We start from the raw sequence: 18738 nt of genomic DNA on the forward strand, positions 1-18738 counted from the left end.
ACAGTTTAACCTAGTATAGCCACAGTTCAACCTACCTATTATTAGATCTACACCCAAAGTAACAAGGTAGGATTTACTGTAAGATGCTCTAAGCTTGCTGCTCTTTAAACTGCAAAATTTTCCTGATGAATCCACTGAACTTGCTTCTAAGTCTTTAAAAAAAGCTAACTGCTAAAGTAATTAAAACAAAACACTCCCCTTCTTCCATGCCATATAGAAGCTAAGGGCTTCACTTTGTTCAGGGAGGGCGCCGTAGCACTGGGCAAGCGCAGACCCAGCCTCTGGGGGCGCACGTCGGGCACGCTGCACAGCAGCGCTGCCGACGTGAGGTTTCGCCTTCTGCAGTTCCAGGACTCCGCCAACCGCCGCCACCGTGGCCTGCAGAAGGTGAAAGTGCCTCCGCCGCGCACCTCACTCCATGGCGCCCCTCGGGAGGCGTCTTCGCAGAGCCCAAAGAGAATGGAGGGGCCGAGAGAGGGCCACCTAGCCCCATGCGGTACTATGATGACTCTTCCATGGGATTGTTATTGTTAGTTTCTTACTCTGCCTAATTTATAAGTTAAATGTCATCATAGGTGTGTATCTAGGAAGGAAATCTAGTACACACAGGCTCAGTACGACCTGAGACCAGGGAACCACTGCGATTCTTTCCTTGCTCTCGAGACTTTTAAGCTGGGAGAATGCGCCTTAGCGCACATCCCGTCCCTCCAAACTGCTCACCTGAATGTACTTCCGCTGAGTTTCATCATTTAAAACATGCGCAACATGCTTTGAAAAGATCTTTTCTCTGCCGGTTCTGGCATGGATGCCAACCATGGTCACACCGATGGGCCAGGGAGCGTTCCCAATGGCCATCTGCAGGTAAGCGTCGTTCGCCTGGGAGGAGAGGGGGAGGGTCAGAAAGGGACGAAGACTGTGCCGCCCCGATTGCCATTCAAGTATTCACAGCTCTTTATGACATAATTTTCACCCATTCTTGGGCATGCTGAAAATATTATGTTCCTATCTCATATACAAGAGATTAAAATACGGAGTGACTAACTGCTCTGCCCAGTAACACGACCACAAAGAAACAAGCCAAAGCTGAGGTTGTGAGTAAAAAAGACAACTTTTCCTTTTGCACTAGAAATGAACACATTTCAGATGCAGAACTGGCAGGCAGCTCATTTGAGGCACTGACAGAAACTCTAGGCTGGGTCTCCAGTAGCCCGCCCTCTCCACAGCTGGCTGTTAGGAAGCAAAGGCAAACTGGTTAGTCATCATCCGGTCTGAAACCATGTCCGTACCCCGGGGACACAGCACTGCAGATCCCTGCACCAGCGGGGCCCTGTGCTGGGCGGCCTCACATCCCTGCCAGGCGTAAACAGGCTGAGCACTGGCCCCGAGCCTAAGACTGAAGGATGAGATTGGTTTGCGTCTCAAGCTTCTCACTGCGGCCCCCAAGCCTACCAGTTGTCAAGAATCTTAAAATAAAGGCTACAGAAAGGAAAGAAACCAATGAGGACAAATGGCTCTTTTTCTTTTTGGTTCTAGGGATCAAACCCAGGGGCATCCTACCTCCAAGCTACACTCCTCAGCCCTTTTTATTTTTTATTTTGAAAGAGGATCTCACTCAGTTGATGAAATTGTGGTCCTCCTGTCTCAGCCTCCGAACTACTGGGATTATAGGCATCTGCCCTCATGCCTGGGTTGGAAGATCATTTGCTACCCTGAAGATAAATTTCAACTTGATCTCAAGAGATTTTTAAAAGTGATTTTAAAAGGGCATATGCACATTTTTATCACTGATTTTTCTGTGTATAAATTTTGACACCAGGCCTTAACTGATAACAATTCCAGTATTCAAACCGGGCACACAGGCTGGTCATACCAGTACTAGGGAGGCTGGGACAGGAGGACCACAGGTTCCAGGCCAGCCTCAGAGACTTAGGCCCTTCACAACTTAGTGAGACCCTGTTTCAAAATAAAAAAATAAGATAGGGCTCAGGATAGAGCTTAGAGGTAGAATGTCTCTGGGTTCAATTCCAAGTACCCCCTTACACACACACAAATTATAATAATTAGTTTCCCTAAAATTCCAAAGAAAATAGTCCAAATACATTAATAAAGTTAACTGGATTTTTCCATAGTTTACACAAAACAAGTTTTAACCTGGTTCTGATCTATAATCATGAGAAAAAAATCAGAGGAAAGGCACCACTCGGCAGGCGGCGACATGCGCGTTTCCGTGGTGACGTGACCTCATCGGCCTTAACAACGATCATCCTTAGTGAGAGGTACAGGACTGATGGCCACTCAGGATGGGACGCGTAGGAGATCGCACCAAGTGTCCGTGTTTACACGGAGGCAAGTCGTTCCTCACCCTTCCTTGTCAGCCTAGCTCTCAATCACAGACACATCAGATCCCCAGAAAGCCAGCAGTCCCCTCTCCCCTTCCCTGGTGCTGGAGTTGCTACAGTGCAGTCCTCTCCTCCTGACCTCTGGCGAGGCAGAGCCAACACGGGCCCCTCCGCACAGTCTGCCTCCAGTCCCCAGTCCCCGTATTCCCTCTTACCAACTGACTGCCCCACAGGCCCAGGCCACGGAGGGCTTCCCACTGCCGCCTCCTCCCAGAGCTTGCAGGAGTCAAGACCCTGGGGCGAAGGAGGCCAGCCCTCCCCGCCAGGGCTGCTGCTGCTGCAGTGCTGAGAAGGGAGAGGAGAATCGGCCTTCCTCCAACAGGTTCCCCATAGAAATAATCACAAAGAGCAGCTCAATTCCATGGCTCCTTCGGCAAAATACTATTATAAACGGCTTTTACAGCTGGCCTGGGAAACTAATCTATATAAAATTGTTTCTGCATGAAAATTTGTCCTCAGTCATAACAGACAATTTATAAACGCTGAAGTTCAATTTCATTGATGAAATGAACACTGCTCTGAAAAACTCAGGCTCTGAGGAACCACGCATCCCACTTTAAAAAAGACTAAGAAGGCTGGGCCTGGCGGTGCACACCTGTAACCCCACGACTTGGAAGGCTGAGACAGGAGGATTGCAGGTTTGAGGACAGCCTCAGCAAGTAGTACCACAAAAATAAATAGAAAGCACAGTTATTGTCTGAAGGTTTATTATTTATGCCTAAAAATACTGCCGAGAAAACAATAGAAAATAAAACTTTTTTCACTATTTGCTCATTTTACATCTTTTCTTTAATGTACTAGCAAACTGTTCCATTTCAAAGGAACATCACGTAACCTAGCTGTGCTCATAATTTAAATGCGTAGCATAACGTACCTTCACATATTCCCTCTGCAACATGAATTTAATAATATCTGTTATTGATTCCTTAATATCAGCAGGAAGATTCTAGAAAAGAAAAAAGGGTAACTAATTTTGGCAGCTACTGGATAGTAAAAAATAAATAATATTTATTCTAAATCTATATTTTTAAAAATCAGCCAATGAGAGCATTTTCTGGGAAACCTCACCCTTTTCCGGAGCTTTCTAAAAAGCGGCCTGAGATAGGACTCGGTCTGCTTCTGAGTGGCGCTGTTCAGCTTACCCTGCACGCTGCGCTTGACATAGTCCTCTCTGGCATTCAAGTCTTTAGCCCAAACGCCAAGAAGAAACTGTTGAAAGAATGGATAAATTGAGACTACAGTGCCGCCCAGTGGTCAGTGGGCTTAAAACCCTCTATTAAACACACACACACACACACACACACACACACACACACACACACACACATCCTTAAAGCGGTCAGTAGACTTAAAAACTTTCTAACACACACACACACACACACACACACACACACACTCTCTCTCTCTCTCTCTCTCTCTCTCTCTCTCTTTTTTTTTTTTGGTGGTACTGGGGTTCCTGGAAGCCCTTCTACCTCCGGGCTACACTCCCAGACCTATTTTTTATATTTTTGAAACAGGGTCTCTTACGCCAGCGCGGATGGCTTCGAACCTGCGCGGATGGCTTCGAACCTGCGCGATCCTCCTGTCTCCGCCTCCCAAGCGCGGGGATTACAAGCGTGCGCCACCACGCCCGGCCTCTCTCTCTCATTCTTAAAGCAAATCTCTTGGTTGATTAAAATACCATCAAATATATTTACTGAACTATTTCTGCCTACTTTGGCATGTATGTTTCAAACTAATACCTTTACCAAGTCACAAACGTTCCTAGCGTATGTGTTATAGTCCGAGCTCAAGATACTCTACTTCCTCAAAAGGGAAAAAAAACTATCAAGTTTCTTAGTTAACTATCTGATTAAATAAGCTTTTAAAATATTATTATTTGTACCTACTATGTAAAATTTGACCAATCTTGATTTATCATCCTTAATACCACGTACAATGTTCAATTTTACCCATCTCCCAAGTATGTGGTATTATTTGGATTTCTTACTTAAAGCAGTAGACAACTCACTTAAAAATTCCCACTAAGCCGGGCGTGGTGGGCACGCTTGTAATCCCCGCGCTTGGGAGGTGGAGCCAGGAGGATCACACAGGTTCAAAGCTAGCCGCGCTGGCGTAAGAGACCCTGTTTCCAAATAAATATATAAAAACAGGTCTGGGAGTGTAGCCTGGAGGTAGAAGGGTTCCCAGGAAACCCAGTACCACCAAAAAAAAAAAAAGAAAAGAAAAATCCCACTAAAGCACCTGGCAAGAAGAAAAGGAAAAAAGGACTAAAAATAAACAGACTCTGACCCACCCCTCCCACTCTTTACTCTTAAACCCAGAAAACAACGTTAGCACCCCTTGGGTATAACTGTGTACCCAGCACCCTTTCCAGAGGCAGGTAACGGTGACAGACAAGGACATACTCCTCTCTGACGACCACAAAACCAGAGACCATCACTCACAGAGGAAAACTGCACACCAGTCCTGGACAGGGAATTTCCTGGACAGGGAATTTCCTGTCCAGCCTTTAAAAAATATAAGAACAGTTCTTAAATATCCCAAATTCGCTCCTTCCCTTGCCTACAATACGCACCTTCAGGAACTTGGTGATGATGTCCATGTCCTTGTGATCATCGCCTTTCCCGAGAGACTCCCCCAGGGCCTGGGCAATGAGAAACAATATTTCTGTCACTTATCACGGAGCAAAAACTGAACATAAAAATGTTTGATCAACACTACGTTACATACGCTGTTCAATTTTTATTTAAAAATCTGTTGGAATTTCTAGACAAGTTATACTGATTTGTCACTAATATAGAGCACTTTTGTATTTTATTTTTGCATGGTGCTGGGGATTGAACCCAGAGGTTTTCTACTTCCAAGCTATACCCCAGCTCTATTTTCTTTTGATTTTGAAACAGGGTCTTGCTTAGTTGCTGAGGCTGTCCTCAAACCTAATTCTCCTGTCTCAGCCTCCCAACTGCTGGGATTGAGTGTCAGCCACCACACCCGGCTAGAGCAAGGGTTTTTTTTTTTTTTTTTTTTTTTTAATGAATCAAAAGACAAGAAGGGTAAGGGTGGTGACTCCAAATGCATATGAGATTTGTTTGAGGGGAAACAAAAATGTTCTAAAATTAGATTGTGATGATGGTGATATCATCCTGCGGGTATATTAAAAATCGACTGAACTGCATAGTCTAAATGGGTAAACCACTTGGTATATGAATATATCAGTAAAACTGTAAAAAAAAAAAAAAAAAAAGAAAAAAACAAGAAGCTGGGCACGGTGGTTCATGCCTGCAATCCCAGTTCTTGGGAAGCTGAGACAAGAGGATAGCAGGTTCAAAGCCAGCCTCAGCAACTTACAAGACCTTGCTCCAAAATAAAAAAGTCTGAGGAAGCAGCTCAGAAGCAGAGTGCCCTGGATTCCAGTCTCAGCACCACCCACAGAGAAAGAGAGAGAAAGGGAGAGAGGGAGGGAATGAATCCATCTGCCTGACAACTGGTTGCTGTACCAACTGCTTCAGTAAAGTGTAGGGTCACCAGAGAGGATGAGGAGGGAGACGATGAACACGACAAGCTCTTCAGCTTCGACCCAACTCCGATGAGAATACTTACACATGCAAGAGCCAGACTATCACAACACAATATAATTTATGTAACTAAAACATGTATCAAAAAACTGTATCAACATGACCAGGTGTGGTGGCACATGGCTATAATCCCAGCTACTCCAGAGGCTGAAGCAGGAGGATTGCAAGTCTGAGACCAGCCTCAGCAACTTAGGGAGGCCATCTCACAATAAAACTTTATTAATTTTTTGTTGTTGTTGTGCTAGGGATTGAACCCAAGAAAATACTACCTCCACACTACAGGTAAATAAAATAAAATAAATAAAATCAGCACAATTTTATTTTCTATTTAGAAACTGAATCTGATTAAGTTGATGTGAGCCTCACTGAATTTCTGAGGCTGGCTTCAAATCTGTGATCCTCCCATCTCAGCCTCCCAAGGACTGAAATAACAGGAATGCGCCACCAAGTCGGCCTCAAATAAAATGTTAAAAAAAGAGCGGGGCTGTAGCTCAGTGGTAGAGCATCTGCCTACATGCATAAGGGCCTGGGTTCAATGCCCACTACCAAAAGAAAATAAAATATTATATGTTATACTACACTGCAGGCTTTAGAAGAACACCAATAAATAAGAGAATGCACATTTTAAAAATTATGATGATTACTTTTGAAAGTAGAAAGTAGAGGGATGTAAGTAGAGAAGGAGGAAAAGAATGAATAAAAGCGTGGAACAGAAGGAGCTCTGCACTGGGCCGCGGTGGAAGCCCTGCGCCACCTCGCCATCGGCTCCACAGGAAAGGGGCTGACGGCGCAGCCTGGCGGGCGTGGGCTACCTCTAACTCCTCGATCGTGGTGTTCTCCTCATGAACTTTCAAATCATTCTGTGTGTCTTCCTCTCCGGGCTCCTGGCCTCCCACAATTTCATTGAGGTACTGCTGATCAATCTTATCCAAAGCTGCTTTCAAATCATTCCTCAAGCCCTAAAAGGTGAAAAAGGACACATGAGATTATGAAATTTCCCTGATGATTCACCTTTGATTTTTTCATAATAAGTACATTTTACTTTTCACAGGAAATAAGAACTTGGCAAAACTAGGTACTCAAATAACATATCAAATCACTATACTATATATACTATCATGACTAAGTTAATTTTTACAAGCATATTTAAATTAAAGGAAGCCGAGCATGGTAGCACAAACCTGTAATCCTAGTACTTGGGAGGCTGAGATAGGAGGATTGCAGGATTGAGGACAGCCTTAGCAAGCAGTAAGATTCTCATCAACCTAGTGAGACCCTGTTTCAGAATAAAAATTCAAAAATAGCTCGAGGGGTACAGCTCAGAGGTAGTATGCCCCTGGGTTCCATCTCTGATAACACACACACACACACACACACACACACACACACACACACAGCATTTGTGAATGTGCGTATATATGAAATGTATAAATATAAGTGAATATAAATACATTATAAATACATATGAAATCATTCTTACTTGATTTACTCATGTTTAGTTTTATTTTTATGACCATCAATCCGAGCCATTGTGTATATATTTCTTTAATTAGTGTGTGTGTGTGTGTGTGTGTGTGTGTGTGTGTGTGTTTTACTGGGGATTGAATACAGAAGTATTCTACCTCCTACCTACACCCACAGCCCGATGTTATTTATTTATGTATTTATTTATTTATTTATTTATTTATTTATTTATTTGCGGGTCTGAGGGTGAAACCCAGAGGCATTTTACCTCTGAGCTACACCCCCTGCCCTGTTTTTTCTTTTATTCTTTATTCTGAAACCGGGTCTCACTCAGTTGCGGAGGGCCTCACTAAGTAGCTGAGGCTGTCTGTGAACCACGATCCTCCGTTCTCAGCCTCCCAAATGCTGGGATTACAAGCATGCGCCACCATGCCCAACCAGCCCGATTTTATTTCGAAACAGGGTCTCACAAATTTGCTGAGGCTGGTCTTAAACTTGTGATCCTCCTGTCTCATTCTCCCAAGTATTGGGATTACAAGCTAATTTTTTTTTAACAAGGCTAGTGAAAGTGACCAGGTCTCCATTACACTCTCCAATCTACTTTCCCAGTTTACGTAAACATCCAGCCTGATTTCTCTACACACTTAGAGCTGTCAGTGAAGCAAAGCTAGTCCCTCCTCCATATGCCAGGCTCCCAACTTCATTTCTAACAAACTGGCAGATCCCACGTTCTGGGCATATCCACCGCACGGCTGTTTAATACAGAACCCAAGCCTCTGTCTCCTGGACATAAACAGGAATCAGCTGTGAGCTTTAAGAGCCGTGAACCTCTACGTTCAAATCTTTGCCAACTTTGCTCTTGCACAACTTACTCTAGCCCTGTATGCCTCAGCTGTCTCACCTATAAAATGGGAGCAACACCATCTACTATTTAGATTTCTGTGAGAAATACAGTTTATGTTTTATTTAACATTTACAGTGTGCTAGGACTGTTTCAAAATAGGACGCCGGGCGTGGTGGCGCGTGCTTGTAATCCCCGCGCTTGGGAGGCAGAGACAGGAGGATCGCACAGGTTCGAAGCCAGCCGCGCGTGCTGATTTAGGAGACCCTGTTTCCAAATAAAAAATATAAAGAAAAAAAAATAGGACTGGGAGTGTAGCCTGGAGGGCTTCCAGGTACCCCAGTACCACCAAAATAAAAAATAGGACTGGGGGTATAGCTTGGCATTTATTTATTCCCAAGGACAACATAATTTTTACCCGAGAAAAAAAATAGGCCTTAAAAAGAGATATATACCAATGTTCACAGCAGTTTTACAACAGCCCAAAGCTGAAAACAAACTGTGGTGCATAATGTATAAGTGAATTCACCAGGCAATGGAAAGGAAACCAGTGATATCTTCATTGTCACGGATGAAACTGGAAAATGTTATGTTGCACTAAATGTTAAGACCCTATTCATGTGAAATATTAAAACAAGCCAAATTAACCAGCTGCGAAAGGATTCACAAAGGTGGCTGCCTGGGAATGGAGAAGAAGGGACGTGGGGATTGGCTAAGGAGGGACACTGGGACGCGGGGACTGGCTACGCAGGGACACCGGGAGCCTTCTGAGCGGGTGGAGACGGTCTATATCCACACATGGACCATGCTTTATGCTCTTGTATTTGTCAAATGCTCTGAATTATATGCTTAAGATACACTTTTTTTAAATTAAATTAAACTTCAGCAGCAGTAATCTGACAATTTTATTTTTCTGTATTTATCTATATAATGCAATTAGTCAAACTCCAAGCTATTCTAATTCCTGGGATGCGGTGAAAGTGTTCTAGCTTTGTTCTGAACTCTTACCTTGTTAACTTCTGGTGTGAGGATCTCTATTTTTCTTAAGCGCTGAAAAGCATCATAATCAGTTTCTCCAAACAGTCTAATTGGTTCTCCTCTTTCTCTCAACCTTCGGATAACCTGCAAATAGAAACAAGTGCCTACTTTAATTTTTTAAAAAGGAAAACACTAAACATCTCAAAACTGTTTGCATATTTTACTTTAAAACCAAAACCCGCCTTTAATAAAACTAAATTATCTAAATACATATTTGAAAGAAATATAAAATCCTTCAGAGACTGTAATCATCTTGACTATACTAAATAAAGATGTTTAGAAAGTAGTTTGACATATGAATCCACAATTTAAATCAAAAGCCCCCCCTCAATAAAAAACATCCATTTTCATGTGTCTGACTGTCTGTCTGTCTGTCTCTCCCCCCCCCTTTCTCTTTATTTGTAAGATTATAAAAAAGAAATATATTTTGGGTCCTCATTTTATATAATTATGACTATTATTCTTCTTTTAAAAAAATCAAAGACAATGTAATCCCGTATGCAAACAATTATTTTAGGTGATCAAACACTTGTTTTGATATGTAGGTGAAAAAAGTAAGTTGTATTTGTTCTTCCTTATTTTCCCATGAGCAGACACACTGCGCTAACATCACACCTTCAACAGCCAGCGCGGCCTGGGCCCCCTGGCGGCCTGTTTCAGGGAGGATAATCTGCATGTAGAACACACAGGAAAAATACTGATGAGAGAGAAGGACAGCACTTCTAAAAACCTGAAGTCATAAATACCTCCAAATCCTAACAAAGGGGAGTACTGGAATACTACAATACAAACTCATCCCTCAGAAGATAAAGTGGTGGCTGATGTGGAGGGACGGAGGGCACTGGAGGTAAAGATCATACTCAATTTTAGGATTTGGATGGCTATGTAGGTTTTGTAATTATCCACTATCTAGCACATGTGTGTTTTATGTGCTTGTTGTGTAAATGTTATATTTCATGAAATAAAAGAAGAAAAAATGAAATTAAGGAGACGAAGGTTGACCCAAATGCAAACAAACCAAAAGCCCCGAGAACTTTACTTGCAAGCATTAATAAAAGCACGCCTACAAACCACTGGGTGGTTCCCGCGGGGTTAAGAGAAGTTTGAAATCAAAATAGAAAATCTGGTCATCTAGCACTGTGGCCATCAATGCAGAAATGACCTGAAATACCCTCGCCAGATCCCTGTCTTCATGTGACAGGAACCACATCGTTCATGAAATATTCTAGCCCGTTTTAGACAGGTATGTGTTGCTTCTCAAAACTGAAACCTGCCTCCCTCGAACTTCTACTCATGTCCTGGTCCTACTTTATGAAACCAGAGAATATACAACCTTTTACTAAAGTGAGAGTTGCCTTCAATGGATTTTTTAAATCCCTCTGAGTACTTTCCTGCTCGGGCTAAGTATTCCAGACCCCCGCCTATCCTCGCATGTCGGCCTCTGGAGTCGGTCGTCACTCCCGAGTCGGCTTCTGTGCAGTGTCCATTATAAAATGTGGACACAGAACCAGGAGCTGATGCTGCAAATGTGTGGATCTGCGAGAAGTAAGAAGCACCCGATCTTCCGCTCTAGATGCCACACTGCTGCATTTACACTCAGCCCTAGGCACAACTAGGTATGTCCAAAATAGGAACAGATTGCTGGGGACGCCAAGGCTAAGGAAGACTGACTTACTGAGAAAGTCCATAAAAGTAAAAGAACTTACAGGAAAACAGAGATAGTTATTACTTTAAAACATTGCTTACGATGGGTGGCAGCTAATAAACCAAGTTCTGAAAGTCTGTGATATTTTCCTAGAAATCAGTTTAAATGGCTAATTCCCATTCATATGGGATTATATGACAGTGATTCTGCCTAAAAGAAAGGTAATAAGGTGTCTAACCTCAAAATAATACAAGAATTCTTATTCTAATTTTTTTTTTTCAGTACGGGGGATGGAACCCAGGGGCATTCTACCTCCTAGCTCCAGAGACTTTTCTACCTCTGGACTATACTCCCAGACCTATTTTATACTTTATTTGGAAACAAAGTCTCACTAAGTTGCTGAGAGCCTCACTCAGTAGCTGAGGCTGGCTTTGAACCTGCGCGATCCTCCTGTCCCAGCCTCCCAAGTGCTGGGATTACAAGCGTGTGCCACCACACCTGGCTTGTATTTCACCTTTTAATCCAAACTTTTCAGTGTTCTAAGAGAGATAAAGCAAATTTTAATGTACAAAGCCTTTTTCTGAATCAAAAAGAAACAAAATTCACTGGGCAAGGTGGCATATGCCTGTAATGCCAGTACTTGGGAAGCTGAGCTCACAGGTTAGAGGACAGCCTCAGCAACATCAACTTAGCGAGACCCTATTTAAAAAAAAAAAAAAAAAAGATGGCTGGAGGTATAGCCTGGAGGTAGAATGCCTGTGTTCAATTCTCAGTACCAAAATAAATAAATTAATAAGTAAATTAATAAATAAATTAAATAAACTTACCTCTTGCCTAGAAAGAGTCATGGGTAATTTTTCTTCTGCCAGCTCAAGTTCTAATACCGGATTCGATGAAGTTAATGGTTTCTGGTCCTCTTCCTTTGGCTGTATCTATATTAATTGCCAAAAGAAATGAAATTCAGTCTTTACAACACAGCTAATGTGTGACGGTCTATCATCGTGACCGTTCATGGAGATTGCGCATGTGTGCTTACTGAAGGTTTTCTACATGTTCCTCTGAGGAGAGCCCTTATTAAATGCTCATGCTTTTCAGAGCACATCAGACATCCACTTCAGCAACACCCCAAGTAGGAGGCATGCGCACAGGAGACTGCATTCTTGCCGTAAGAGACAGGACGAGAAGGGCTTCCGAGATCAAAACTCCACAGTGCTAAATTTGCACTCGCTTTCTCCCCAGATCCTAAAGGGCGCTTTTCTCTTAAAAAACAAAAAATAACTAACTTGCTTCTCACCGGGAAAACCATCCTACGGGGCTATGTAACCCTCAGCTTTAAAATAAAGACAAACGAACTGGTTTCCCGCAGAAACCCGGAAAGTTTCAAAGTCCAGCTTCTTCCTATTTTGCTTTTTGCACAGTATTATTCCGATGATGGAGAAATTATTCTGGACAGGTAGAAAATTCCCAATGATACAGAACGGGCTCGCACACGGAGCCCAAGCCCCGGAGGGAACTATAAAAACTGGTGCCTCTCCACGTGTCACCCAAGGAAAGAGCGCACATTCTTGCTGCTATGACCCTGAAAGGGGGGGGGGGGGTTCTTCATGTATCTTCTCAAATCTGCTGCTCAAGTCACGGATTAGGAAAACTGCTCAGCAATTCATAAGCCCCAGTGTGTGGTCTATAAACAGATACGGGAACTCGGTTCCCCATCAACCACAAGACAAATCTAAAATGCTGAAAGTAGGAAATTTAAAGGAACATAAAAGAAGATTAAGAAAGAAACTCACAGCGGATTAAAAAATCTGTACAGCAACAATTACTTAATTCATGATTCTACCGTTTATGGCTAATTGACACTGAGGTAAAACCGAGGCAAGGAACTCAACCTGCTACGTGGGAGGCTGAGGAGGAGGGTCGCGGTTGGAGGACAGCTCAGCTATTTAGCAAGACCCTCAGCAACCTAAGAACTGGCTTCAAAATAAAATACATAAAAATAAAAATATAAAATATAACTATAAAATAAAAAATATAAAAAGAGCTGGGGGTGTAGTTTGAAGGTAGGATGCCCCCAGATTCAATTCCCAGTACCAAACAACAAAAAAAACTTGCGTATTTTCACAAGCCAAATTAGTACCAAGCTTTAAAAATAGCAATTAGTTCCTAGAGAGGAATAAAAGTAATGCGTTATTGTCACTATTACCAAGAAAGAACTATGAAAAACATCTTTTAGATAAAAAAAGATCCTGTGCTTATTTTTTAAGCGCACCAACAGGTATTTCTCCAAAACCTGCATGTGTTAAGGGAGTCAGTAGCTCTGGGGAAAAGATCTAAGACATTTGTCAGCTAGACTCAAAGTCACAAGCAGTATCTTTACAGTGATTATTTTGCTTCGGTGCTCGCCTCTGTAAGAGAAGGCCCTCCCACATCACTGTCAAAGTCCACACAAGGTGAAGCAGCCACTACCTTCAGTTATTTCCCTACCTTTTCAAAAAGCTGAAAAAGTCCAAGTCTAGAGATCTGAGAATGCAAGCCAGCAGACTGAACTGATGGCAAATGACTGTGTGTGGGGGCAGGCTTGCCACTAGGCAGGCAAAAACTGAGAACTCTTCTTTCTGAACATCTACTCAATGGTTACTTATGTGCAATTTAATTTCCTAAGCTAGACTCAAAAGAAATCAGTATCTTTGTGGGAAATTATCAGGATACGAGTATGAATTTTCTATGTATGAACTTTCACATGTAAAAAGCCCAGTAGAAATATTAAGTGCATTTTTCTTTAATACTTGCCCTTTCCCAACTCTACAAAATAAAGCCAAATGCATGATCATACCATTTGCAATCCTCATGCTCCCTTCTAGAATGTTATGCCACATCAATTAACTTCCAGAACCTTCCCCGTTACATGCAGAGTATTATTTTATATTGATATCTCACAAGCAAAGTGTTGTGCTAGAATTGCTTAACTGTGAATTAAAATTATTGAACTAGATAAGAGAATTTTTAAAAAATAATTTAAACATAACTTCTCCACCTCATAAACTTCAACCCCTCCCAATAAAAACCCCAGTACATTATCAACTAGGTCGTTTCAAAGATGGTTTCAGTCAAGTTTCTGAAATAAGTCTTTCAGATAACTCATTGTTTCTAAGAAATATTTCAAAATGAAATTTTCTATTCAGGAGACTAAGCAGTATCTGAAATGTTATACCTCATGTTGACAAAGCATAGGAAAGTATGTGGTGCTATATTTTAGGCAAAGACACGTTAAGGTCCAAAAGGAATTATTAACAACGTAAACATAAAATCAGTGTCTGAAAAGATTCAGGAATAAGCAGGGAAATGCCACTGCTAATATCACTGCTGCTGAGTAAGTAAAAGTGAATTGAAGTCTTTCAAGACAGACTGTTTTATTGGGAGAGGTGGGGAGGGGAGTGGTGGCCAAAAGGAAATTAAGGCAGTATCGGGTCCAGGACTTAGGTTAAAAAAAAATAATAAAATTCAAGCTTTGGTCTCAAGCCACTTCATGCTATCCACAAAAAGCCAAACCATTCCAAGCCAAAGGTCATGCATATGTTTTCCTAAATTCAAGATTTTTTTTTTTAAAAAAAGCAAAACCAAGACAAAGACTCATACCTCTCCAGATGGCTTCTCACTTATAGGCTAATGTATAACATTGATAAATTGAACAGAGATCAATAATTTTGTCATTTAACAACAGCTGAATCATATAAACTCAGAAATACATAATTTAACATGAAAACTGGCTTCCATACCTTGTACCCACATCTTTCAAAATATGCTTCCTCTTCTTTTTTTGCGAGTTCACTGCGCTTGAAGTATTTTTTATTTTCCTATTAAAGAAAAAAATAAGTTAATCATCTGTCCTTGGGCAAACTTTCATGTTCCACAGTCATCAAGGGCTTTTAGAAACCTTCTGAAAACGTCTGCACTGTTTGCACGGTCCTACATGCTACTTTACAAATGTTACTCTTAAACTCTACATTTTACTTTCTAGATGATAAAACTGAGGATTCCTAAGTCCAAAGTGTACAAAACTTCCTGCCCCATCATCTGAAATGTCCTGCTACAGTAAAGAAGGCAACGCAAACGTCAGAAACAGCATGCCACACGGTTGTCAATATTGCAGTCATTATTCCTTCACTCCTGTTAAGGTTTTTAGTGTTTATGGAAATGATCCAAACATCATCAGGAGCCCTGTAAAAAGACACCAGGCCCTAATAGATATCTGCCTGAATATGCAAAGCAAAATAGCAAGCGTGCAATCACAGTGCACATGGCAGGGTCAACTGCCGGGGTCCAGCCCTAGCAGGAGTCGGGGTCGCGTGTTGGTGAGAGGAGAGTCAAGGTCAAGTGAGAGGAGACTGACACACAGACCAGATCAAGCTCCTCCCACTTTATTCAGGATTTGTTACAATCTTTATACTTTCTTTCTTGGCAGAATAGACAAAACCACACTCATGCAAGCAGAAAACTTCAAGGACAGAAAAAGTCTTTAACAGACTTCAGGACAGGGTGCCAGACATTTAATAAATCGTAGAACGTATGCTTTGCCTCATATCACAGGGCCGGCTTGAACTTAATCTTATATGTTGGCTCAAACTAAGGTCAGCTTGAGCTTAATCTTTGGCCCAAACTTTATCCTTGGAAAAAAAAAATCTTTGCTGATTGAGTCTCTCACATGTTGCTGCCCATCTATTTTAGTTATAATTCATATACATAAAATTCCAATTACACATATTAATTGAAATAATTTTAAAATAATTCTTTTGAAGGGAGAAGGGCTAGTTTTTCTCGTGGGGGACTCCAGCCTTTGTGCGTCCCCTGGCCGAGCTTTTCCTCAAGGTCTACATGAGATGCTACAGCAGTCAACATCTTGCTGAAGAATAAAAATAAACCTTAAAAGGGTCTGAGGTAATACATCAAATGACAGGGCACATAAATACACCAATTTTAAAGAGACACGATGCTTTTCAGAGCGAAAGAATCAGAAAGTGTCAGAAATCCTGTTAGCCAGGCAATGTGTTTTTTCAGTAATGTTAGTAACTCTTTAAAAAATTTTTAAAAGGCCAGGTGTGGTGGTGCATGCCTGTAAACCCAGTATTTGGGAGGCTGAGACAGGAGGACAGCAGGTTCAAAGCCAGCCTCAGCAACTTAGTGAGGCCCTCAGCAACCTAGGGAGACCCTGTTTTCCAAAGAAAAAAGAAAATAGGGCTAGGGGTGTAGCTGAGGTTGAATGCCCCTGGGTTCAATCCCCAGACACACACACACACACACACACACACACACACACAATCACGAGAGTGTGGCACCAGCCTAAGGACCAACAACCCATCACTGGAAGGAAGAGAGCATTCAGCATGGAGCCACACTTACGCGATTACTTGATTTTCAACAAAGCTGCCAACACTATGCAAAAGGCGAGGGCAGGTGCTCTCAGTCAACAGTGAACTGGGTATTCATATGGAAAACAACAGACGCGTGCATGAGTCCAAACTCACTCAACGTTTAACTTAATGCTCAACCTATGGTAAAATTATTAATTGTATTAAGTCCTGATCCGTGACCATGTCTTTTTAATATCCTGTGTGGCAAAACCTAAGTGTGCGTAAATCATTTTTCATTTATAAAAAAGTACAGTGGTTAGCTGGAGGAAAAGCCATTGTGCAGTTAAGCTGCAAACTAAATCGGCTGCTTTCCTTATGGAATTATCATTTTGCCATGGACGAATATTGACAAAGTATAGTCACTGAAACTTGAATATTTGTCAGGCGGCTTCCCCAAAAGGAACACGATAAGCCCAGCACTTCAAGAAACCAAACGATACTCTTTGTCACCCATCATAAAAGTCTAGCTTTCAAGTGAAGATTCAAAGTGTGGAGAACTTGTTGTCAAGCCATTCCTAACAACCTCAAGGATGCTTCCAGAAGGCCGAGATCAGAGATTAGATGTGATTATTTATGCTGTGTAATGAAATGTGCCCAGTTTCTCTTCTGTGTGTGTATTTCTGTGGGGAGGGGGGGTAACTGGTGACTGAACCCAAGGGCATTCTACCTCTGAGCTACACCCCAGCCCTATTTATTTATTTACTCACTCACGACTTAGAAACAGTGTCCCACTAAGTTGCAGAGGCCTCGCTAAATTGCTGAGGTTGGCCTCGAACCTGCGAACCTCCTGACTACCAAGTACTGGGATTACAGGCGTGTATCCCCGCACCCGGCTTCAGTTTAATTTCTAATTTGGTTAAATACCGACAGATATGACACATAAACAAAGGCCCTCTGGGATCTTAAATAACATTTAAGAGTGTAAAGGAACCCTGAGACCAAACGCTTTGTAAGAGATTGTTAGGCAATAAAGTAACAGGATCAACTTAAAGAAGTTCCTAAAGCAGGTTGCCCTTTGCTTCGTAAACTCTGTATGGGGGTACTGAATAAAAAGATTGTGTGTGTGTGTGTGTGTGTGTGTGTGTGTGTGTGTATCTGTGTGTGTGTGGGTGCCTCCTGAGTTGGACTCCCAGTCTTTTTATAAAACTTTTTATAAACTTTTGTTTTGAAACTGGGTCTCGCTAGTTTGCTGAGTCTCACCACTTGCTAAGGCTGTCCTCGGAACTGCGATCCGCCTGTCTCAGCCTCCCAAGTGCTGGGATTACAGGTGTGCACCGCCACGCTGGGCTAAAGACTGAGTTTCACTAACCAGAAAGCACTTCTGAAGACTTCTGAGACTATGCTGGGCACACACCCTGAATAAGCCGAGACGTGAACTAAAAACAGAAAAATTCAGACACGCCCGAAGAATATCGACGGATCTGGCTTACGGGGCAGTTAAGTAAACTGCGAGGGGAATAGGGGCAGCTGAGGGGTGGGAACTGCCAAAACCTTGGGGTTTCCTGCAATCCCCACACTCCATCCCTAAGACTCCCGCGTGGGGGCCATGGGATGGGCCTAGAGGGTCATCCTGGGGCAGCGGGGAGCCCCGGGCCCGCCCTGAACCGTCTCAGCACCATCGCCAAAGCCCAACACCCTCCGCACACACTCACACCAAGGCACGACCCTAGGACGCCAATCCCCAAGGCACCGCGCCCTCACCACCAACAGGTTCCTGTCCTCCACCAGCTGCCGCTTCCGCAGAATCTCCGACTTCAGAATGTCCATCTCGCTGCCGGGGTTTAAACTCGCGATTCCTTCTCCCGCCCCGGGTAACCAGGATCCCCCGCCAGGCGCTGCGAAGCCGCGGTACTCAAGCCCAAAAACAGGACAAAAACAACGACCGGGCCGCTTCCGGCGGAAGCTGAAGTGAGCGAGAGGAAAGGAGAGAGCGCCCGCGACGCCGCTGTGGGCGAGACGAGTCCGGCTTGCGCCCCCTCGTGGTGCCCTCCGGGAGCGCGCGCGTCGACGGCTTGGTGGAGCGGCAGGTTGTACAAAAACCAAAGCCCAGGTGTTCCCAACCCTGATGGGGTCGGTATGCTGCATGGTGTTATTGTACCCATTTGTACCTGCAAGTTGGGTTCAAAAGCCCCCTCGTACAATACCTCGATTATGTTAATCAAAGGCAAGGTCTTCACTATATGACAAGTATTGTAGTAGACTATAGCACAAGTGTGCTCAGAGTGGCTGAAGTTACTTGCTTGCTAAGGTTAATAAAGTACTAGGGAGCCGGGCAAGGTGGTGCACACTTGTAATCTCAGCATTTGGGAGGCTGAGAAAGGAGGATCGCGGTTTGTGGACAGCCTCAGCTACTTAGTGAGGCCCT

General features: G+C 43.0%; 1 protein-coding gene across 7 annotated transcripts in view; it reads right to left on the reverse strand.

Moving 5' to 3' along the window:
* PRPF18 (pre-mRNA processing factor 18) overlaps positions 1 to 18140 on the reverse strand; it is a gene marked incomplete at both ends in the record, with an annotated part of 28278 nt that extends 10138 nt beyond the window's left edge. The window contains 10 exons of one of the 7 annotated variants that reach the window (XM_080716900.1): positions 721 to 876; positions 3274 to 3345; positions 3468 to 3608; positions 4978 to 5046; positions 6790 to 6936; positions 9291 to 9404; positions 11793 to 11897; positions 14602 to 14628; positions 14742 to 14819; positions 18075 to 18140. In XM_080716900.1, coding sequence (XP_080573026.1) covers positions 721 to 876; positions 3274 to 3345; positions 3468 to 3608; positions 4978 to 5046; positions 6790 to 6936; positions 9291 to 9404; positions 11793 to 11897; positions 14602 to 14628; positions 14742 to 14819; positions 18075 to 18140 — 975 coding nt within the window. Of the gene's footprint in view, positions 1 to 720; positions 877 to 3273; positions 3346 to 3467; positions 3609 to 4977; positions 5047 to 6789; positions 6937 to 9290; positions 9405 to 11792; positions 11898 to 14601; positions 14629 to 14741; positions 14820 to 18074 lie in introns of those variants that run through there. The other 6 variants (XM_080716901.1, XM_080716903.1, XM_080716904.1 and 3 more) reach the window with 6 other exon arrangements.
* Between the last annotated feature and the right edge of the window lie 598 nt (positions 18141 to 18738).

This window comes from Muscardinus avellanarius (assembly GCF_963383645.1).
Source record: "Muscardinus avellanarius genome assembly, chromosome: 20".
NCBI lineage: Eukaryota > Metazoa > Chordata > Mammalia > Rodentia > Gliridae > Muscardinus > Muscardinus avellanarius.